This window comes from Schistocerca piceifrons, chromosome 8 (assembly GCF_021461385.2).
Source record: "Schistocerca piceifrons isolate TAMUIC-IGC-003096 chromosome 8, iqSchPice1.1, whole genome shotgun sequence".
NCBI classification, from domain to species: Eukaryota; Metazoa; Arthropoda; class Insecta; order Orthoptera; family Acrididae; genus Schistocerca; species Schistocerca piceifrons.
Genome location: NC_060145.1, coordinates 326,513,988 through 326,538,294, shown reverse-complemented (window position 1 = coordinate 326,538,294; position 24,307 = coordinate 326,513,988). Strand labels below are relative to the sequence as shown.

Sequence of the window (24,307 nt, the reverse complement as noted above, 5' to 3'; positions counted from 1 at the left end):
CTGGCGAAGACAGCAATCCCCATTTGAAGAGTAAGTCAGCACATCTTCCATGCCTAGTTCTTAGTCGGTTCAAAGTTGACCAGATCTTACAGGGCTGACGAAACCAAGGAGCAGCCTCAGTAATACATGGCATTAGGTGGCAAGTTGTTAGGGCATTTTGGAGCCATTCTCTTCTCCAGTAGTTGTGTCAGACCCAATGAGACTGTCGAGAGCAAGAGGAGGATGTCTTGAACGAAGTCTCTTGATACTCAGATCAGGTACATCAATGTGTAGCGGTAGTTCAGGGTTCTCTTCGATATTGTTGTATTCCCTGACCAAGACGGCTCCTCGTCGTATTTTTGGGGATGGTATACGACTCATGACAGGTAACCATATGTTAGGTGTAGATTTAACGTTTCCTGAAATAATGCGCATTGTGTTGTTAAGTTCGACATCGATTTTGTTCACATGACTACTGTTCAGCCTTACTGGTGCGCAGTACCCCGCAGCAGAGTATACCAAGCACAGCGCAGACGTCCTCAGGGTTGTTGTAGTTGATCCCCAGGTGGTTCCTCAGAGTTTATGGGTGAGGCTGTTTTTTCTTTTCTCACCTTGGTAGCTGCTTTTGTAAGGTGGGATTTAGATGACAATGTTCTGTCTAACGTGACCCCTAGGTATCTAGTGGTTGAATCGTGTGTCGTGTAGGTGTACTTCCAGAGATTTGGCTTCTCTTTTATTGAGGTGGAAGCAAGTTAGACTTCGTGGCGTTAGGCCTAAGCCTCCATTTACGGAAGTATGCTGCCAGGGCAGGCAGATCGGATGACACGGTTTCTTCTATTGTATCAAAATCGGTGTGCCTTGTTGCAATAGCCCAGTCATCAGCGTAGCCAATTTTCCTACAAGCTGTTTCTGGAACGTTAGCGCCGGCCGAAGTGGCCGTGCGGTTAAAGGCGCAGCAGTCTGGAACCGCAAGACCGCTATGGTCGCAGGTTCGAATCCTGCCTTGGGCATGGATGTTTGTGATGTCCTTAGGTTACTTAGGTTTAACTAGTTCTAAGTTCTAGGGGACTAATGGCCTCAGCAGTTGAGTCCCATAGCGCTCAGAGCCATTTTTTTGGAATGTTAGCAAGGTATAGGCTGAAAAGCAGTGGGGCTAATACAGAGCCTTGAGGTAAGCCATTTTGAAGGAATTTCTGGCTACTAACTTTGTTTCTCATGACGACCAGGTATCCTTTGTTACCATCCATGTTACCAATAACCTTTGTTACTTTTTAACAGGGAATTATTTTCATCAGTTTATAGAGTAGGCCTTGTCTCCAGACGGTATCATAGGCTGCTGACAAGTCAATGGAAGCCACAAATCTTTTTAATTTCTTTTGGAATCCTGCTTCAATATGTATTGTAAGGGTCAGGACTTGGTCTGCACATCTTCGGTTGGGACGAAAGCCGGCTTGTTCTACTGGGATGTCTGACCTATCCTGTTAAGTAGTACTCGTTCCAGAAGATTGTACACCATGCTAAGCAGTGCTATGGGCCGGTAGTTTTGCGGAAGATTTCCTGGTTAACCTGGCTTGAGGGGGGCAATTATCTTGGCAAGTTTAAGTTCTAGGAGTATGTTTCCTGCTGCAGTTGTGATGTGAAGAACTTTGCTAACCATTTATTCGTATGTTTGCCAGAACTGAGAAGAACCTCTGGGAGTATGTCATCTGAGCCTTGGGCTTTACGTGGTTTTGTGTCCTTTATTGCTGCCGAGATCTCTTCGGGGGTGATGTGCCATGAATATTTAGTGTCAACACTGGCTGTTGCTTTTAGCTTTCTAAGTTCACGTTTAATGCGTTTTGTTGTCTCTCGGTGGTTTACCCCTTTAGATGTTTTAACAATGTGCAAAGCAATTTTGTTAGGTGTTGTGGGGTTTTCTTCTCGAGTGATACGGCTGGCTCCTCTTACTTTTCGAAGCAGGGACCATGCTTTACTGTTGGATGCTTTATAGTCCATAGCGTGAATAGCTTCCTTCCACTTCTGTCGTCGTGCAGTATCAAGGCTATGTATGAGATCATCTGCCATTCCTCTGTCACCGCTGCTTTGGAAGTCATTATACAGTTCCTCACATTTCTCATCCCAGCCTGGAATGTATTCTTTGCGGTATCCTCTAGGTATGTGCTTTTTTGCTGTAGTGATGACTGCTCCCACAAATCTTTTATAGCTATCAGCAGATGGACGGATCCATCCCAGGCTTTTATCGTGGTCTTCAGAGTAAGCTTTCCAATCCGCTTTTTGTACGTTCCATCTGGGTCGAGGAGTTGAGGTTAACAATGGAATACTTGTGCCAATTTTTACTAGGACTCGACGATGTTGACTGTGAGGGAAATCTGGCAGAAGATTTCGGATTTTGTTGACCAGCTGGTGAATTTCATCAGCTGTGACAAAGCATAGATCTGGGTCATACTCTCGTTTCCAAGCTGCTGATCTGAACGAACCACGATCTTTAGCATCGAAAATGATGTGGTTTTCTTCTGCCCAGTTTGCTAACGCTTCGCCATTTATATCAGTTATTCTGTATCTCCATTGCGTGTGGTGGCTGTTAAAGTCCCCTACAAAGACTGCGGGAGAACATCTGCTGGCCATGCGGATTCTTGTGGTTTGCAAATGTTACATATTGACCACATATTTTGATTATCACAAAGTGGACATTGTCATTTTGGAAGTGAATAGCAGGTGAGCGTTCTCAATTTTATTTTTGACGTATGTGGTTACTCCATAGGCATGGTGGTATGTTGCACGAATGATATGAAAAAAATGGTTCAAATGGCTCTGGGCACTATGGGACTTAACATCTGAGGTCGTCAGTCCGCTACAACTTAGAATTACTTAAACCTAACTAACATAAGGACATCACACACATCCATGCCCGAGGCAGGTTTCGAACCTGCGACCGTAGCGGTCGCTCGGTTCCAGTTTGAAGAGCCTAGAACCGCTCGGCCACCCCGGCCGGCACAAATGATATCGTATCCTGCTATTTTCCTTCTGGAGCGTAGTTGATCTTCATTATCTGTGAGGGTTTTCTGTAGGAGAACCATATCAATGTTGTGCTTAGTCAATAACTTTTGAAGAATTTGCCATTTGGTTTCACTAATGCACTCAATGTTCAATTGGCATATTTTAATACTTGTTCCAAGTTTCCTAGAGGCTTGGCCCTGAGAAGGGCTTTTGATGTGATTACGTTTCCTCTCGGTTATGCGCTTCTCGAATAGCCACGAGATCCAGAAAGATTGTAAGGCTGCCAGTTTAGTTGCCTTCTTAGCACCACCCAGGAGTCACGTGTGGTAAGAATTTCACATCTACACCCACGGACGTAAAGCAACATCGACTTATAAAAATTCAGTAACGTGATGGATAAGACACATCCGTCCTTTCAATATTCTTCTACTCAGAACTGCAGGCACACTAGAAAATCAAAATGCCACCTCATCATTGTTTGATCTCAGAATATATTTTAATACAGGCACAAATTAATCTGAACGATAAATCTAGTATTTGACACACTGGAAACAGCAAGTTTTCCTCACTGGAGGGACATCTAGAGAAAGCCGAAATAAAATGTGGTGTAGTTCAAGGCTGTAAAATAGAATCTTTCTGATAGTGTTAGTAATATATATATGGATAGTATTACTTGCAATGTGAGACTTGTGGTACCTGATACGTTACGCGGGAGGAAACTACATTCAGTTAATACTGCAATAATATGCAGATAGAGTCAAGGAAACATTATTCTCCCACAAAGATTAGGAACTGGTTCTGAATATAGATATATGCAAAGCTGTTAATGTTAAGAAACGTAAAAAAGTTGTTTTGCTTTAGGATAACTCAGAGAATCTCATGTTATGAACTGTTTGGTAGTAACAATATGTAGACGTCCGACGTGAAAGAATACAATGCGTCAGCTGTAGGTATGGAAAATGGAGACCAATATCCGTTGCTAGGATACTGGGAAACTGTAGCTTGTTTACTGTGGAACGGAGGCACCTCTACAGCCGGCCCTACTCAATTTCATGAGACTCCTATCAGGTCGGACTATCAGATGACATCTAGCGTATACAAAATATGGACACAGGCTAGTTTTAGTCTAACAGATATTTTGAAAAAATCTTAACCAAATCTACATCTGCATCTATATCCGTACACTGCTAACGACTCTGAAGTGCATGGCAGAGGGTACTTCCTCTTGTACCATTTATTATGGATTCTTACTGTTCCACGTACACGGAACGTAGCAAGAATGTTTTAGTGTCTATTGTCCGCTGTAGTAAATATAATCTATTCGCACTGTCCGTATGGGAAAGAATGTAACTCCATTCTCTGTCTGGCGTGTGGGACTACGGCTACTCAATTTCCAATAATACAATAACAATAGCAGTTATTTAGGGTTTATTTTTAGGCTACCAGTTTCGACTTTACATTAAGTCATCTTCAGACCTGCTTAAATCGAGTAGCTTTTGTGTTAAAAAACGCAGCAGCACTGTAACTGGCCTCGTGAAGATTATTAATCTTCATGAGACCAGTTACAGTGCTGCTGTGTTTTGTAACATGAAAGTTACTCCATTTATGCGAGCCTGAAGATGACTTAATGTAAAGTCGAAACTGGTTGCCTAAAAATAAACCCTAAATAACTGATATTGGTTTTGTATTATTGGAAAGAATCGTGGAGGATTGTTGTGTATTACAAGATTCATTATTTTAAGTTCGTTAATTGGGATATATTCGAGAAAAGGCGCCGTGTTTCCACCGAAAATCCTCTTAAAAAGTTATTGTCAGCGTCTTTCCAAGGAGAAAGTACGAGTGATCTTCAGTTTCCAACGTATCTGCCCTGCAGAGAGGATACAGATATAATGACGGTTAAAACCTTGCACAGAATAGTAGAAACCATTCATTCCACTCCCCATTCTCAATCGGAACTTGAAAACTCTAAAAGTTTGATACAAAAATATACCTTCATTCACTTCACAATAATTCGCAGAGTGTGAACGTTGACGTTTCTAACAAGATTTTTTAATGTACGAGGGTCACTCCAAAAGAAATGCACACCATTTTTGTGAAAATACAGTTTTAATTCTGCATGTGTGAAAGTTTTGCTGTGCGTAGATACATCTTTCCCGCTTGTTTTCAAACTTAGTTCAACATGTTCCTGTGAGTGGCGCCGTCACAGCATGTCTTCACGATGGCTGCTACACTTGACGTTCGTTAGAAGCAACGTGCTGTCATAGAATTCCTGTGCTGTGAAAACGAGACAGTGGGAAACATCCACAAGAAGTTGAAAAATGTGTATAGAGATGCTGCTGTCGATCGCAGTACAGTTAGTCGGTGGGCAAGCAGGTTACGTGATGAAAGTGGGCACGGCAGTATTGAGGATTGTCCTCGCAGCGGCAGGCCTCGTACTGCACACACTCCAGACAATGTGCAGAGAGTTAACGAACTGGTGACTGCTGACAGACGCATCACAGTGAACGTATTGTCACGCTACGTTGGGATAGGGGAAGGAAGTGTTTGCAGAATACTGAAAGTGTTGCCGTTAAAAAAGGTTTGTGCCAGGTGGGTTCCCAGGATGTTGACAGTGGCTCACAAAGAAACAAGAAAAGCGATATGTAGCGAACTTTTGGAAGAGTACGAGAATGGAGAAGATGAATTTCTGGGAAGAATCGTGACAGGTGATGGAACATGGCTTCACCATTTTTCACCAGAGACGAAGAGACAATCAGTGGAGTGGCATCATGCAAATTCACCCAAGAAAAAAAATTCAAAACCACACCTTCTGCTGGAAAAGTTATGGCTACAGTGTCTTTCGATTCAGAAGGACTCTTGATTGTGGACATCATGCCAAGTGGAACCACTATAAATTCTGATCCATATGTGACGACACTGAAGAATCTTCAAGCTCGACTGAATCGTGTTCGACCACATCGGCAAAAGCAGGATGTTTTGCTATTGCACGACAATGCACGGTCATATGTCAGTCACAAAACTCGGAGGGACAACACTGATAGACCCGCCTTACAGTCCTGACCTGGCTCCATGTGACTATCATCTCTTTGGTAAACTGAAAGACTCTCTTCGTGGAACAAGGTTTGAACATGATGACTCCCTTGTGCACGCTGCCAACAAGTGGTTCCAACAGGTTGGTCCAGAATTTTACCGTGCGGGTATGCAGGCGCTGGTTCCAAGATGGCGTGAGGCAGTTGAGAGGGATGGAAATTATCTGGAGAAATGAAAATATTGTTCCTAAAGGATGTATCTGCACACTGTAATACTTTCAAACATGTAGAATAAAAGATGGATTTTAAAAAAATGGTGTGCATTTCCTTTCGAGTGACCCTCGTAGTTACATCCACATGTATCGTAGAACCGTCTACAGACCTTCTGCGAGGAAAATGCTGCAGGCTGATAAATCTCGCCGGTCTGTGTTTTCGGAAGCAAATTTCCCCTCACGGTTATTATGTTTACGTATTCGGCAGCTAACGTTTGAGCTCGTGAAGCCCTTGACGTTTATTCTTCCGAACATTTGCAATTATGATGAATCCCTGTGTCGCTCCACGTTTAGCCACTTGTTTTTAACGGTTTACTTTGAGAGCAAACGGAACGCTCAGTGCAGCGCAGTACCAGAAGCCGACTCGCTCCTCTTGTTAACAGATCCCTTTGATCTGTTAAAAAACTGTTACAGGCCTTCAGCCGGCGTTGGTACAACCCTAATCCAGGAACATCTGGCGGTCTCCGACCAGTCGCCTAATGTCAAACTTTTCCGATGGGCTTAAGTAATCCATGTTATTGTTCATAATATTACTAAGAAGGGTGATTCAGCTGCCGCTACTTATAGGTTTTATGCAACCCGCAACGTGTTCAAACACCAGGCGCTAGATTTTCATAATCTATCGCTTGATATGTCCGAAGTATTAGTCCTACACAAAAAATGAACAGGTTTTCATTTTTTGTAGGAAATTTAATTTAGCCATATTTTGTTCTGGGATGCGCTTTCGCTAGAGGACGTAATTTTCGAATTATTCAAGAAAAATATGCTACGGAACTCGGCGAGATACGATGATTGAATCCCCCCCCCCGGAGATATCACCTTTCCTCTCCACTTATCTCTTTCACTCTCCTCTCGCACCCATTTGGTTACAATCAGTAATGTTTCGTAAGTGATCATTAACTTCTCGAAATTAATAGTTACGTTCTCAGCGGCAGCCTCCATTGGGGAAAAAATTACGTAGTCCATACACAAGAATATGCATAAAGGGTAACAAAACTTCATTGTGAAGGGCGGTTGGAATTCGATAAAACGATAAAGAAGAGATCAAAAAATAATGGGAGAAAGGGGATTTTGGGAAGGGTATGAAAGAGGAAGCTGGTTGATAGAATTTTTATTGAGCATAATTTAATCATTGACCTGAAGGCATTAGAAGTTTTCAGACTGGTAATCTTGAAACTAGATTTTGAAATGTAAGGCATTTTGATGGCCAGATGTGGACATTTATTGGTTATAAACTGCAGATTGAAACTGAAGATACTGCAGAAACATTGGAAATTAAGGAGATGGCGCCTAGGTGAATTGAAACAAGCAATTACGCAAAAGTATTCCGTTTCTTTGTTTCAGTCAATCGTTGCGTAATGATCCTCCTTTCAAAGATGAAATACTGAAAGCAGCAAAAGGTAAAATACCAGAAAGACAAAGACTATTAGAAATCCTTGGAGTACACAGGGTATACTGAATTTAGTTAACGGAAGGATGTAAATATGAAAATGTAGCACATCAAATAAACGAAAGAGAATACAGACGCCAAAGAACGTGATTGAAAAAGTGTAATTTGACTAAGGAGGTATGGCTAGACGACTAGAGGGGGGCTGTAGAAGCATGTGTTACTTCGAGAAAGGCAGATACCTCCGGCAGGAAAGTTAAAGAGGCCTTCGGAGAAAAGAGAAGTAGCTCTTTATGAATATAAGAACTCATATGGAAAGCTAGTGCTAAGCAAAGCAAGAAAGGGAACACAGTGAGGTAGGTGCTGACAGGTGTGAATACTACAGGATCATCAGTTTTATAATTGATGGCCTTAGAATACTGACACGAATTGCTGACAGAATATTGGGCATGAAAGGGAACGCATGGTTCCGAAGGAAATGAAACTGGGTTACGTCCTATCACTGATGTCATTCAATATGTTGTTATTCACTGCAAGCAGTTGAGAGAACCAAGATAAAATATGGAAAGGAAATATAAGTTCAGGGAGAAGAAATATAACCTTTGAGCATAGTCTATGACACTGTAATTCTGTCAGAGATGTAAAGAACTTGTGAGAGAAGTTGAATAGAACGGGTAGTAACTTGAAAATAGATTTGAAGATGAAAGATGAAAAATTAAAAGGAAGATGACAGAATTCTGTCGAGGAAAACCAGGCAATGCTGAAGGAATTAGATTAGGGGTTGAGACACGAAAAGTGTAGATATGTTTTACCACATTTGTAGCGAAATAACTGATGATGGAAAAAGTAGAGAGGATATAAAGTGCAGACAGGCTGTAGCAGGAAAATTATTTTTGAACAAGAGGAATTTGTTACGTCTTTTCTGAAGGGATATGTATGGAGTGTACGCTTGTGTGGAAGTGTGGACGATAAACAACACAGGCAAGAAAGATGCAGAAGTTTTTGAAATGTAGTGTAACACAAGACTGTTGCAGATTAAGCGGGCAGATCGAAAAACTGTTGAGAAGATACTGAACCGAATTGCGGGAAAAAACTTATACCGCTAGTTGAGTAAAAGAAGAGATCAATTGACAAAACAAGTGGTGAAGCAGCAAGGAATCGTTTATCTGGTAAGGGACAGAGGTGTGGGGGATAAGAATTGTATAGGGAGACCAAGGCTTGATTACGGTAATGAGATTAAATGGATGTAGGTTGCCATAGTTGTTCAGAGATGACTAGGCTTGCCCAGGACAGGGTAGCATGGAGAGCTGCATGAAACGAGTTTTCGGGCTGAAGTCCTCAACAACAACAAATGGCCCATTGTGTTTCCCCTTACCCTAGAGCTAACTAGTATTTTATTGCATAGGTTCGGAATGAATTTCCGTAATTTTAATAAACATAACAGATACACATAAGAGTTACACATAGCGGATTAGTCATCAATAGTATGGTCTTCACTATTATAATGTAGCAGCATCGCTTCATGCAGACTTACTGTTCGTTGTTCTTGGATTGCTTCTACAAGACGTCTCAGTTGTCGACAATAAATGTCAGCAGTGATGGCTACAACTTGGGGAAGTAATTCGTAGTTCACCACACCACCGCTGTTCCATCAGATGGATAATATTTTCTCCAGCCTATGCTCGCAGATTCTTTTTTTTTTAAGGGGAGTTGCTACTTTGTTTGAGCTCTGCCATTCCTTTCTTTTCGTTCTGTTTGCGAAAAGATGTCATTTCTCGTAACGATACAGGATAGGAAAGGTCGTTGTTGTTTAGGAGGCAACTGATGACGAGAAAACAGAGAAGCATACACCTATATGGCCACCCGCTGGTCTCTGTGGTTTTGGCTTAGAGCATGTGGTACCCACACACCCGATTTTTGAACCTTTCTCATAGCCTGAAAAAGTCGCACGATGCTGGAATGATTAAAGATCATCACATTCAGCAGTTATCGAGTATACTGACGTGGATTACTGGGGATTAACGCTTTTAAACAATCTACATCAAATCTGGACGATCTTTCTAAACATGAGTCACTAATGCCATAAAGCTCGGAACGAGAAAACCATTTTATTGCCGTGCTCTGTCCAATAGCATTATCTCCATTACGGCGCAAATATTTCTGGCTGCATCGGCTGCTGTCAGCCCTCTACTGAAATCGAACAGAAAAATGTGTCGCAGATGTCCCGATTTCTCCACTTGTCACTCCATATTCTAGCACCCACAGCTCCACCTACAATCTCCAATTGACAAAATGACAATAGGAAAACTCAAACAGTAATAGTGAACTAGAAATAGAAAATGACGACCGGTAAATAAACCCATAGGAAACGGAATACCATCAAGCAAAACAATAGGGCTATGGAATTATGGACCAACCTAATAAATACAGGATGTTTCAAAATGAACATGCCGGTCTTAAGGCCTTGTAGCATTTATTACACTCAAGTTACAATTGTAAATAATACACCAAATGAAACATCAACTCAAACAGTTATGTTAGTATACCTGTGCGCAATGGGAAGAGTATGGAATGACAAAGAGTGACCGAAAAACGTGTTGAACCAGTGCGAGACTTTCACACTTACACAAAGAAGTATCCCCCCGGAAAGTTTATGGGCCTTTCTTTTTCAGTGAATCAACTGTAACTGATGTTTCTTATCTTGATGTGCTACAGCCATGGCCCGTGTCTCAATGGAAGGAAGCTGAACAACACACAAGATGGTGCGCCGCCTCACTGCCATAGCTCATTACGAGACTGGTTAAACGACGTTGTATCCGACCGGTGGATTGGGCGCAAGGGGCCGGTTGACACAGCACTTTATGCATGACCTCCACGTTCACACACGATCTGACGCGATCATGTGTACGAGCCTCCAATACCAGATGGTCTGTCCGAATTTTGGAACAGTGTTATTGCAACAGTTACTCCTGACGCATTGATCAAGGTTTCGGAAAAACTCGTTTATCGATTCGATGTGTGATAGGTGTTCACACTGAATAATTGTAAGAAAAACTGTTTGTGTTTCTCTTTCATTTGGTGTATTATCTATAATTATTAGATGAATGTACACTACTGTCCATTAAAATTGATACACCAAGAAGAAATTCAGATAATAAAAGGGTACTCATTGGGCAAATATATTACACTAGAACTGACATTTGACTACATTTTGACGCAATTTGGGTGCATAGATCCAGAGAAATCAGTACTCAGAACAAACAGGGCAGCAGTCCAACATTTTCTGTATCCAGAAAGGCCCGTAAAGGACCTGCAACTGTAAGGTGTCTGGCAAATCCAACACCTTCCATGAAAACCCTGACATGATAAGCAAATCCAGTAGTATGTCACATAGCTCCGAATAAATCGTGACATTAAATTAACCAAAGTAATACGAGTAACGAGTGAGCAAATGGAATATCACAGACTAACACAAGAATGCCTAAATGCATGTCATTCCTTTCCACCGTGAGACAGACGCAGTTCCGAGGGGAGAAACGAGAACAGAAGCCGAGAGCAGAACCGTGTTAAGCTAGAAGGCCCTACGATAAGGGACGGACACCCAGGTTGCCAGCTAACCTACAGGACCACCCCCCAGCCCATGTTAAGAGCTAGAGCCCTCCAGAAGAACAGTGTAGATCTTACGATAACACTTAGTGCCAAACCAGCCGCAAGTTTTAGCGTGAGACTTTTTCGCGTCTCTGCTACGTTGCAAACGTTAAAAACATTGCCCCACCACGAAACGTAACCGACAGGATCACCCCCAGCCCATGTTAAAAGATAGAGCCCTCCAGAAGAACAGTATTGATCTTACGATAACACTAAAAGGGCCACACCAGCTGCAAGTTTTAGCGTGAGACTTTTTCGCGTCTCTGTTACGTTGCAAACGTTAAAAACATTGCCCCACCACGAAAAGTATAACGTTTCTCATTGGATAGACAGAATTTTTGTAGGCGGAGCTTAAGGTTAACATTGAGACCATGATTGGTCTGATGAAAACACAGCCAGACAGTTTTTTTTAACCAACTTCGGTAAATTGTAGTAAGGAGAAGTTAGAAAGGAGTTGCTTCAGAGTCGGCGAGGTGCGCGGAGCTGTGAAGACCGACGCCCCCTGACACTACCTAGCCAACGACAAGGTAATGAACGCACGCGATGCCTCATAACAGTGCATAAAGCTTCACTCAGAACTGCAGAAGTCTCATCTGTTACACCCCCTTTTTGCGTAATACTAGTGTCGATCGTCAATTAAAGCTCATGGGGTTCACAGTTGCCACTTGAAGTAAAAATCTGAAACGCGATGATTTTTCTGTTATATAATTATTGAGAAGCCACATCAGCCACTGTAATTTACGACAAGTTAGATAAGTAATTAAAGATGATTGAGGGTCACTGTAGACCATTTTGATAGTTTTCTCTTTTGTGAAACTTAATTTAAACCTAGATTATAGATGTGATGTGGCATAGGTATTCCTTTGATCCATTGTAGAACTGGGAAACCCATTCAGAGAATATTCGTTCACATTTTTGTTGAACGCAGTTGGTTTTTAACATCCTGTATTAAAACACTTCCTTTTATCAATAGTGCAATTTATAAACAATGTTTTGTGAGTAGAATAAAATTTCCAATGGTAAACTTAACTGCTTTTTCGACGTTATTTTACCAGATAACTAAAAATAGGAAAGCCTAGAACCTCTTCCACTAAATTTAGTTAGGATTAACATTCTTTTACAGGGAGTGCAGTGGAGCTGACGCTGAAATCATTAAGTATTTGGTTATATCATCGCTAGTCTCACTGAACTCATCTGAACTCTACATGACATGTGTGGTCTGGCGTCTCCTTACCAGCAACAGGTGCCTGGTTCAAACTAGTCAATTCCCTAAAAAACACGCCCAGAGTGCCGTTGCGCGAAAGCGGAAGGGAGACACGACTTAGAACAAACAAAGACCACGCAGAATGTTAGACAACATGCGGTCGTATATTATCCTGCTGAAATGTTGGGTTCCGCAGAGATGGAATGAAGGGTAGAGCCACGGGTCGTAACGCATCTGAAATGTAACGTCCACTGTTCAAAGTGCCGTCAATGCGAACAAGAGGTGACCGAGACGTGTAACCATACCATCACGCCAGGTGATACGCCAATATGGCGATGACGAATACACGCGTCCAATGTGCGTTCGCGCGGTGTCGCCAAACACGGATGCGACCATCATGATGCTTTAAACAGAACCTGCATTCATCCGAAAAAATGACGTTTTGCCATTCGTCGTTGAGTACACCATCGCAGGCGCTCCTGTCTGTGATGCAGCGTCAAGGGTAACTGCTGCCATGGTCTCAGAGCTGATAGTTCATGCTGCTGGAAACGTCGTCGAACTGTTCGTGGAGATGGTTGTTCTCTTGCAAACGTCCCCATCTGTTGACTCAGGGATCGAGACGTGGCTGCACGATCCGTTACAGCCATGCGGATAAGATACCTGTCATCTCGACTGCTAGTGATACGAGGCCGTTGGGATCCAGCACGGCGTTCCGTATTACCCTCCTGAACGATAAACTGCAATCGCGATAGGCTACAATCCGACCTTTATCATAGACGGAAACGTGATGGTACCCATTTCTCCTCCTTACACGAGGCATCACAAGAACGTTTCACCAGGCAACGCTGGTCGACTGCTGTTTGTGTATGAAAAATCGGTAGCAAATTTTCCTCATATCAGCACGTTGTAGGTGTCGCCAGCTGAGAATGGTCTGAAAAGCTAATCATTCGCATATTACAGCACCTTCTTCCTGTCGGTTAAATTTCGCGTCTGTAGCACGTGATCTTCGTGGTGTAGCAATTTTAATGGCCTGTAGTTTAATATATGCTACAATGGCTTAAAACCTATACATTCATGTTGAAACACCCCGTAACAAACAACCGTGACTAAAGATCTTTTGTGTCACCAGTTTCAGGTTAGGAACATGGCGGACCACGGGCGCCACCTCCGCCCGCCGCTTTCACTACCGCTGCTGGTGCTGGCGGTCGCCGCAGCCTCTGCAGCGCCGCAGCTGCTGCCTCTGGACGATGACCCCGACATCGACGTCCGCCGGTCCTACCTGCCCCCGCAGGGCTACCTGCCGCCGCAGGCGGAGGAGCCGCAGGCGTCTTCCCAGGCAGACGTGGCGCTGGCGGCGGCGGCGGCGCCGGACGGCTCTCTGCTGCTGCCCCCGCGGGCGGCGGACGACGAGACCGCCGAGCAGTGCAGTCACTCCTTCCACTCCTTCCTCTGCGGCCGTCCCGGCCGGCGTCGCAGGCCGGGGGCGGCACCGGCGCCTGCTCCACCTCCAGCTCCAGCGGCGACGTTCCAGCTGCCGTCTCGCTTGCTGCCCGAACCCTTACCGAGAACGCTGCCGCCTACGTCGACGTCGCCTCCCCTTCCGCCGAACCCCCAGTTCCAGGCGACTTTCCTGCAGCCGTCTAGACTCAGGCCACCGTCTGAAAATGCGTTACCATCCCAGCATCTGAACTGCACATCTCACGCTACACTGGAAGTCCGACCGCGACTTACGTCCCCACCTGCAGTAATCAAAGACAGTAAACCAGCTCCGTCAGTAGTATCGTTCCGCCAACTGTATACTCCTCAGAAATTTTCCCTTCCAAATGATATCAAGAAAGAAACTAGCGACCACAACTGTACTTCAGAGACGACTCTTAAAGTAGCTTCTCCATCGGCTTTATCGTCGTCACTCAGCCGAGTGCCACCACCTTCTCCAGAGAGAACCTCTTACCCTTCTTTCGAGGAGCGAAGACCTGCACCTGCCATTCACGACCCTACCAACTGCTCCTCGCACACCACAACGAGTTCAACAACCACCACTCCTTCGCCCAGTAGCGTCTTCGCCGAACCGTCACCACAGCCATCGGCGACCTTCGAGTCTGCCAGACTTGCCATACTGCCCAACCATCCACCCGGCTGCACCTGCGGCGCCGACCACAGCGCCAGCTCCAGCGTCGATGCGACCTTCGTCAGCCCAGAGAAAGTCGCAGCGCCCCAGCGGTTTCACATCACAGGGAAGCCTTCTGCTGCTACAACCACTACCACTACTACTACTACTACGACTACTACCACTACGCAGAGGCCGACGACCCCGCGTCCCTCTCCACGGGCACTGGAGCCACTGGCTGCAGCCCCAGAACCTGCAGTGGTCGCGCCACCCAAGTCGTCCTCCTGGTCAGAGGCGGACAGCTGCAGCCACGCCTTCCACAGCTTCCTCTGCAAGAAGCCCCAGGCGGCGTCGAGTAGGAGGAAGGTGTTGCCCGCCCAGCCCATAGAGGGGGACAGCTCCTTCATAAGTGCCGCCAGTGTACGTATCAGAGCGCGCAACTCTACTTCACTAGAAACGGTGGAAAAACCAAGATAATTCACTATTGAACGAAAGGTTGTTTCCCCCAACATTTCTATTCAGTGGTAGTTGTGGCTCAGTCTGCTTAAATGGAAAAGGAAGAAAAGAGAAAGCGCGGGTTTCTAATAAGCGTGGGCACTGGATACACGTCGTAATCTCCTTGTCCCCCTGTCTCTGTCCGTATCCCCTTCCCCATTTCTTTGTCCGTCTCCTCCTACTTCCCCCTCTCTCTGTCCATCAACTCTACAACCTTCTTTGTCCATTTACTCCTTGCCCCTCTTTCTTTCCACTTCATCTTGCCCTCTCTGTTCCCCCTTCTCTACGTCCACCACGTCCTACCTCCTCCCCCTGTCCATCTTCTTCCCCCAGCCTCTGTACATCTCCTGCTGCCCCCTGTTTCTGTCCATCTCCTCCTTCGCGTTTCCTATGTGCATTTCCTCCCATCCCTCTTTCCATCTCCCGTTCCCCTCTCTGACCTTAAGCATTGTTTGCACTTACTGATAATCCAAATCCTGCAATAGTATTCTGATCATAAGCCAATAAGCCATAAGCACAATTTCGCTGTTTGCTAAGAACGTTCACTATTTATTAATCGTACTAATTAGATACATACAAATATTAAAGAACGCAGTACCTGAAACACGTCCGTGTCAGAAATTCAGCGTTTTGTCAAAATTTCAATGCACTCGGTCGAGAACATTAGGAGATTAACGATTCTGAGCAAACCAATATTTACATTTTTATAACGTTTCCCGCTTTTATTACATACGAATTACATACATAACCGGTGTTATGCCAGTGGGGATATAAAAACACTTGAGTACTCGAATGCAACGTTGAGTCAAAATTTTACAGCAATGCATGAAGAATCTTTGGAGATTTGAGATTTCGAAGAAACAAGCATCCAAGTTTGTGCTTGTGTAGAAAAGTGTATGTCCCAAATGGCAAATTGTAGGAGACGAGGTACTGTCAGAAGTGAAGGTGTGAGGACTGCGCGTGAGTCGTGCTTGGGTACCTCAGACAGAACAGCGAAAGGCAAAGGTCCCGAGTTCGAGTCTCGGCCCGGCACACAGTTTCAATCTGTATCCATCGGTATACGGGCCTGTTTTTATTTACCTATTTTTTATGTACGTAATACATAAATGTATATAAATTTGATAATAGGGAAACGTTGTTACAAAAATCTAAAAAATTTACACACACACACACACACTCATGCACACATAGACATCCATATATATATATATATATCGTATTATCTTCCAATGTTGTGTCACAATTTTAAAGTAACCGGTCAAGAACCCTCGGAGTTGCACGATGTTGAAACAAATTTGTTTTACAGCGTACGGTATTATTCATAAATGTCTTCTCTGTTCCAGAAGACGACGGTACAAAAATAAAACAAAGACATCAGTGGAGAGGGTATTTCCGCAGGTTTCGATTCGTTTTCGCGTCGTGGCGTAGTTGAAGAGAGCAATCACGAGGCGGTAGGCGTGCAAGAACCTGTAAGCGAATTGTGTGCTCCATATTATCCCATTAAATTAACTTTATGACAGCAAGAAGGCAACCAAATAAACAGATTCCAAAAGTGTAATTTTGTTCTTCGTTACGCACGCATTTCGAATCGACATATTGACGTTCTTCGAATCAAGAACGGTATCTACATAGAGCACAATGTCATTAACGAAATTGGAGTGCTTCTCTATCCACAGATTTTCTTCTACTTCCCTATTTCAAAGTTTAGCCTCCCGTGCCTTTTCGGTCTTTACTATTTACTGCCATCTGTATCTGCGTCTTCCTATGTCCCTCGTTTATCTCTGCTGACAAGGCATGACCTAGCATTCGTGGTATCCTCTCTAGACTCATCCTTTGGGTGTGATTTTTCAATAATGTTTTATTTCCTTCAATATTTTCATTGCTCTTATGAGTTCCTGATTTCTAAAATACACGTTTATTATATGGTCGTCAGTGGTAGCACCTTTAACGTTCCTGAGAAATCTTATTTCTTCTGCCTGTAAATTACTTTTATCACTTTCCTTTACGGATCCGTGTCTCACATACAGCAGTACATATGTAGCGACAGGTTTGTAAAATGTTAGTATTCTTATTAGGTCTACAACTTTGCCTTCGCCGTTTTTTCTCGAAGTTTGAGACTATTTCGAAAAACGTGCAAAAACTTCACTATTCAAAATACTTCCTATCGCTACCCACTACTTTCTCCCATCTTACAGGCAACATTAAATCCCGCGGGGAAAGAACCGCGTGTCTTTTTAGAAGATACATGAGTCGATCAAATTTTACACTTGTTCATGTGGCCGGAAGTGCTGGTCAGCGAGACCGTGTGCCGTTAATCTAAAAAGGTGCTAGTCGGGGGGAGGGGGGGGGCATTACCTGGAGAATATGGTGGGTAAGGTAGGACTCCCAATTTCAACGTTTCCAAGTGTCTTTCGACGGATTTTGCAACACATTGTCGAGCACTGTAATTCCACAAAATCATCTTCTCATATCTGATGCAGTATGTGGCCGCATGTCTTTCACCGCTCGGCTCAAACGCATCAATTGTTTCCGGTAAGCATTCACTCCGATTTTTTCCGTCGGTTTCAGTAGCATCGAAAACCTTCTCTTTTCCACCGCCACGTCCGTCTTCACGTCAAGACCACCACTCTCGAAGCCGTGAAGGAAATGTCTGCAGGTTTTTTCGCTTGTAATTCGCGCAACTTGAGTCTTACCCAGGATTTTATGAGCCTCAGCCGCAGATATCTTCATATTAAAACAGAAAACTAAAACTTCCCGTAAATGACGATATCAGGGCACGTAAGCTGACGTATTCAATCTAGAATAGCTTTCTGATACAATCACAAATCGGCTAATATTTTAATGGCGTTATGTTTTCAAATGTCTAAACTTATTGTATGGCCATCACCTGCACCACCAATTGCCGCTACTGCCATCTATTGCAAAACGGCGGAAGCAGAGTTGTAGACCTAATACTTTTGTTATCTTCCTTATCTTGCTTTAGAATGTTTTATTTATCACACCGCTTATTGATTTATTTTCTTAATCTTATTTTCTGTATTCTCGTCTATAGCATGGTTTACATCGTAACCTGATATGTGCCTGTGTTCTGGATGCCTTAAGGTTTTCACACTGTCTTCTGATGCAAGTCTGCATCTTGATAGCTGCTTCTCTATGTAGCCGCAGTTCAAATTTAAACATTTATCTTAGAACTCCACTGGGTTTCACATGTCTTCTGGATATTCAGTAGCCACTAAGATGTCGAACCAGTCACTAATCTCCACTTTCAATTCACTGTCACTGCAGTATAGTTTTTTATGCAAGAAATCGTCCAACTTTGGAAAAAGATGGTAATTATTTCGAGCCAAGCCCCGGCTATAAGGCGCTGTTCGAAAACTTTTCGCTTAAACTACCGAAGCAAATACTTCGCCAACACAGCAGAATGCGCGTGAACGTCATACTGAATCACAAAGTTATATGTTTATATGTTCAGATGTGCTAACAAAACTAACGTGGTTCCATTTAAAAAAACTTAGGTTTGTGTTAAAAAACGTACCTCCGAGCATTTTTGTATGGTTTGTATTAAACAATTACACCAGCCCCTCTCCTCACGTTCGGTCTGTGGAATCGGTTCGTCAGTATTTGATGTGGTTTACGAAATATATCCAGCGGTAACGTTAGGTGACTCACCCTGTATATATAGATATAACGAAATAATCAAGAGCCACTTTCATAAAAGAAATTTAATTTTTTACGCGGTTTCAAACATGCAGTGCCCTTCTTCAAAAAGCTAAGCAAAAATATATACCGCAACTAAGTAGAAGTCAGGTAGGAATATTCAAACTAAGGACGAAAAGTTTAAAAAAATTCCGATTTTGAAGGTAAAAATGGTACATGTTTATAACAAAGGAACTATTTGGGACTACAAATAATGAGATTCACGCAGAATATTGCTATGATCCTACAAAATTACAAGAACAATAAGTAATTCAATAATGTGTCCGTTAATGCAATAAGAACTCGCAAATGCCTATTTGTGGTTCATAATGCCTGTGCAAAAATGTTATAAAGAAGCCTGTCAACAAGTGCAGACATCATGCAGGAACTAGAGTGAATCAGCTAGTGACAAGCGTATGTTGAGGTTGGCCTGAGGATGGGGATAAGAGTACACAACTATAGTTGTCATAAATCATAAAGGAAAAAGTAAGTACAACAATATATGTTGAAATATGAAACAAACCAGTAACTCTAGCTCCTTATCATATGCTTACCCTTAGACAAACATTACACCTTACGTAAATCATACCACCGTAGAATACAGTTATTTACAATATACACGTAGAATTACTTCGGAAAAAGTATCAAAATTTGTCTTAAAGTACTAAGCGATTTACAGGAGATGGTTCTTTTGAAACGACACGCACGATTTCCTTCACCATCCTCGAAACAATACGAGGTGGTGTTCCGTCCCTAATAATCTCAATGCTGACGGTATGTTATATCCTAATCTTCGTTCCTACTTTTTTTAACAGTATTCTCGGTAAGGTGATAAAGGAGTGGTAATGAGAAACCACAGGAGTGGATATAATACTGGAATACAAGAAAGTAGGAATACTTATTGATTATCTGGCTTCCACGGACAAAGTGATATTATCGGAACGATTACAAAAGGAGGTTAATCAAATTATCCTACTAAGAGACAAGCGGCATAGGAGCCCGGAGTAGAATGCCTCTATGGTGGCAGTGGTGGTCCGTTGTCAGGATGTTGGCTGTTGATAACGCATGAAAACAGCATCATTAGTCGGACACTTTATTCATACTCTTGTACGAAACTCGCAGCAGCTTTGCTAAGATGACTATCCCTTTTGGGCAGTGGTGAGAGCAGCACGTGGATGACCACTGTGGCCAGGGGGCGGCTAGAGGCGACATTTGACGTCAGAGCCCAGAGGAATGCTGGCGCTCCGAGCCGCGCACCAGCATGTGCAGCGGCTATGCATGGCGCGCCTGCTTGCGACAAGGCGTAGCAGCACCGCATAAGTCCGCTGTAATTATCGCACAGGATTTCTGCCTACAGAAGCGGAGCTCACCCTTGCGAGATAAGTCTCTTGGCACCGGGATGCCCGCAACGGCTTAGGAGGGTTAGTTGCTGCACCAGCCTACATCTGCACTGAGGTAACAAACCTCTTGAGATAGCGATGTGCACATGGAGGTAGTGTCGCGAGCACAAGTTGTAAAAGAGCAGAGCACTGCTAGAGCTGAAATTTATACTCAGGTGTCGGACGTGATTACGGTCGCACGATGGGAGTTAACAGACTCTGAATGAGGAATGGTAGTTGGAGCTAGACTCATGGGACTTTCCATGGAAATTAAATCTTCGGAGATCCATGGTGTCAAGAGTGTTTCGAGAATACCAAATTTCAGGCATATCTCTTAGCACGTACAATGCAAAGGTAGGCGGCCTTCACCTAACGGGCGAGAGCAGCGGTGTTCGCCTAGAATTGTCAGTGCTAATAGACAGGTAATACTGGGTAAGTAACTGCAGAAATCGATGTTGGACGTACGGTGAAAGTATCCGTTAGAGCAATGGTCTATGGCAGTATTGCAGCAGCCAATTTACACGAATGCCTTTGCTAACAGCACGACGTTGCCTGCAGCGCTTCACCTCTAAAAATGGTTCAAATGGCTCTGAGCACTATGGGACTTAACTGCTGTGGTCATCAGTCCCCTAGAACTTAGAACTACTTGAAACTAACTAACCTAAGGACATCACACACATCCATGCCCGAGGCAGGATTCGAACCTGCGACCGTAGCAGTCGCGCGGTTCCGGACTGAGCGCCTGGAACCGCTTGACCACCGCGGGCGGCGCTTCATCTCTGCTTGTGACCATATCAGTTAGACCATAGACGACTGGAAAGACGTGGACGGGTTAGATGAGTCCCGATTGCAGTTAGTAAGAGCTGATGGTTGGTTTCGGATATTTTTTGAACATTTGTCCAATAATATAAAACGGCCAACAGGTAGCGTAACAAAATTTAAATCTAATTTAAAATCGTTTCTCGTACACTGCACCTATTCCACTGAGGAATAGTGAGAAAAAAAAAAAAATGGTAAAGAAGTAAGGGTAGTTGAATAGTTGCGACTAAAAATAATAATTTGCACATTAATATTATCAGTAAACATGTATACATGTTCTGTAAAGTGACTCGTTCCGTAATATTTCGATAGTGGACTCGTTCAAATTGTCTATGGAAGATGTAGCTAGCTAAATAACTAAGCAGGACATCGATAAAGGCCTAGGAGAGAAACGGCTTTCTAGGACCGCTGGTCTGGAACTGCTGCCCTCCAGGGCAGATGTCTGCTGTGGTCAAATGGAATCGGAAATGACTCATCTGTGTGATGGCGCCAACTGCAAGAAGGCGGACTCAGAGCCTGCAGTAGGGTCGTTGGTGGTGAAGGCCCAAACCATCGATGGCTGCATGCAGAACCATACGGCCCCATCGCATGGCCTAGTACGCTTCTCGTGACTGGTGCTACCTGACTGTAACACCCACTGTTAGAACTGGTGCGTACTTATACAGGTTAGGTGCTCAGTTGTTGTTGCAATGGACTGTTTCTAACCACGTACGGCGTAACACGTCTGTCACTCGAGGATGAGGAAACCGACCAGCCGGTCCTGCTGTAGCCTTGCCCTCTTGCTGTGTTATCGGAATTCCAATTCTCTACCCTGCTCGGCTCGCAGTGTGTAAAAAGGCCGGTTGCAGCATCTGCCATGAGAGTGTTTTGGCTCTACCGGATTCGAAGGCTTCTCACAACTGCTGTGGCGAAGGTACTAGTTTCATAACAGGGCCCAAAAAATAGTGGTTGCGCTACAGCAGGTCTGCAGAAAACGTCGAGAGAATGCACAGAATATGAAGAACATGAAGGCATCTCGCTGGTGGATGACAATAGAAGGGAAAAAATTCGAAAGACAGAGATGTTTAAAAACCTGATGTAGTAGACGGAAATTGGGCTGACAGAAAGAGAAGCACTAGGAGCAGCAAGTGAAATGACAATATCTACAATAAAAAGAATATTTCGATAACTGTAAATCTGAGATATTACCAGACAATGACCCACCCTGAAGGCTTATAACAGCCTCCTAAAAGTCTGCGCCTTGCAAGAACAGTATGACTTAAAAGGTTAGAGCTTATGGAACCAAAGGTGGATATTGGGACCTCGAAGAACAGGAGCTAGCTAATAAGAAACGCGATCTAACAAAGATCTGTGTACTCTCGCAGAGGAAATCTCGGGTATCATCAAGAAAACAAAGACCATGTTCCTTGGACACATCGTTAGTATGGACATGGAGAATATGACACATCAGATAATACAATTTTGTCAGTAGAAGAACCAAAGTATGCTGCATCCAGGAGGTAAGAAGGTATATGGAAGAAATGGCAAAACGAGAAACAGAGATTTACAACAGGGTGACTTCAAATTAAAATATTCAGGCTGGCCGGCCTGGGTGGCCGAGCGGTTCTAGGCGCTACAGTCTGGAACCGCGCGACCGTTACGGTCGCTCCCCAGAATTATACCCAGCGCAAAATCTGCATGGGACGAAGCGCAAAGAAGGGAACAAAGTATCAGAATGAAACAATACTGGAAATTAATTTGGTCCTGTGCTGACAAAACGAAAAGAAGCAGTAGGAATTAGGTGTCCCTGATTCAGTGGACCAATAGTTTACAGGCAGCTCCTTCTCTGTAAGCTTGAAGCGGAGAGAGGAAAACGTTTTGCAAGAAATAAAACAAAAAAATATATAGATGCTGGTTGTGTCCTTAGTTGTAAATTACATTGCTAGCCGTTAATGTTTCAATACGAAGAATGACAGTAAATAATGAAAGTTCGAAGTATGCGATACAGTAGGCAAAATACATGAGTGGCCACGGCTTGTGACAACAATGGATCTTAGTCCACTGTACATCAAGACGAAGTAAAGGGTACGTCATTCGATTGCTGATCCAGCTCTCTGCCAAGGTTCATCAACAGTAGTTCGTGACGAATGGTACTAGAGAAACTACTGATCAAGATACTAGTCGAACACCGTATGCAGGTCAGCATGGCACAAGCATAGCACGGTCTTGCACTACCTTGTTGAAAGATAACGATGTCTCTGAGACAAGGCATAGCCATTCGTCTCAACACGTCAGAAACGTAACACATACGGTTCACAGTTGGTCGTGCTATTTACTCAGTGTGTACATATACCTACGCACCAATTACTGGGAGCGTATTTTGATGATGGGTACAATATGGCAACGTCCACCCTCCAGAAAGTCCGTGACACATGGGTATATACAAGGGGACGACAAAAATTTGGAAACACTAAAAACTCATTATCATGCCTAAGGCGATAACGAAATGCTTCCAGGGATTTCCCTTTGAGTTCACTGATAATACCCATAATAGTCACGTGTTGACAGAACCTACCGCTAACAAACGTAGCAGACGCCTCTGACTGTTACGATATCTTTATTTAGTCCGATTTTGTGAGGATCCCAAACACTTGAGCCGTGCTCTATAATGGGTTGTACTAGTGATCCACACGTGGGCACTTTTGCAGATGAGCTACACTTTTCTAGCGGTCTCCCAATGAATCGATCATTTACTTCCCTGATACCAATCTCAAGTATTTGTTGAATTGCATACACCTTTTCAACGTTTCATCCACGCATTTAATTGACGTGACTGAGTCAAACAGCCAGCCACTATCATTGTGTTGAAACGTTCAGGGACTGTTTTTCCTAGTCATCGGAATTAAGTTACTTTATTCTATACTTAGAGCTAGCTGCCATTCATCACATCAACTAGAGATTTTGTCCTACTCTGAGGAGACAAAAGTCGTGGGATAGCGATATACACATACACCGATGGTGGTGTTATCGCGTACAGGAGATATAAAAGGGCACGCTTTGGTGAAGCTCACATTTCTACTCAGGTGAATCGAACGAAAAGATATTCTACGTGATCAAGGCCGCACGATGGGAATTAACAGACTTCGAATCGGAATGTTTGCTCGTGCTAGATGCGTGGCGCATTCCATTTAGGAAATCGTCAGGGAATTCAATTTTCAGAGATTTAGAGCGTCAAGAGTGTGTCGAGAATATCAGATTACGGGCATTACCCATCATCACGGACAACGCAGTGGACGACATCCTTCACTTAACGACC

General features: G+C 43.7%; 1 protein-coding gene across 1 annotated transcript in view; it reads left to right on the top strand.

Annotated features, from left to right (window-relative positions):
* Positions 1-24,307, top strand: part of LOC124711394 (mucin-2-like) — a 224,352-nt gene that overhangs the window by 184,735 nt on the left and 15,310 nt on the right. Inside the window, exon 3 of the mRNA XM_047241444.1 lies at positions 13,646-15,043. Within this exon, the coding sequence (XP_047097400.1) occupies positions 13,661-15,043 (1,383 nt within the window). The 5' untranslated portion in view covers positions 13,646-13,660. The remainder of the gene's footprint in view (positions 1-13,645; positions 15,044-24,307) is intronic.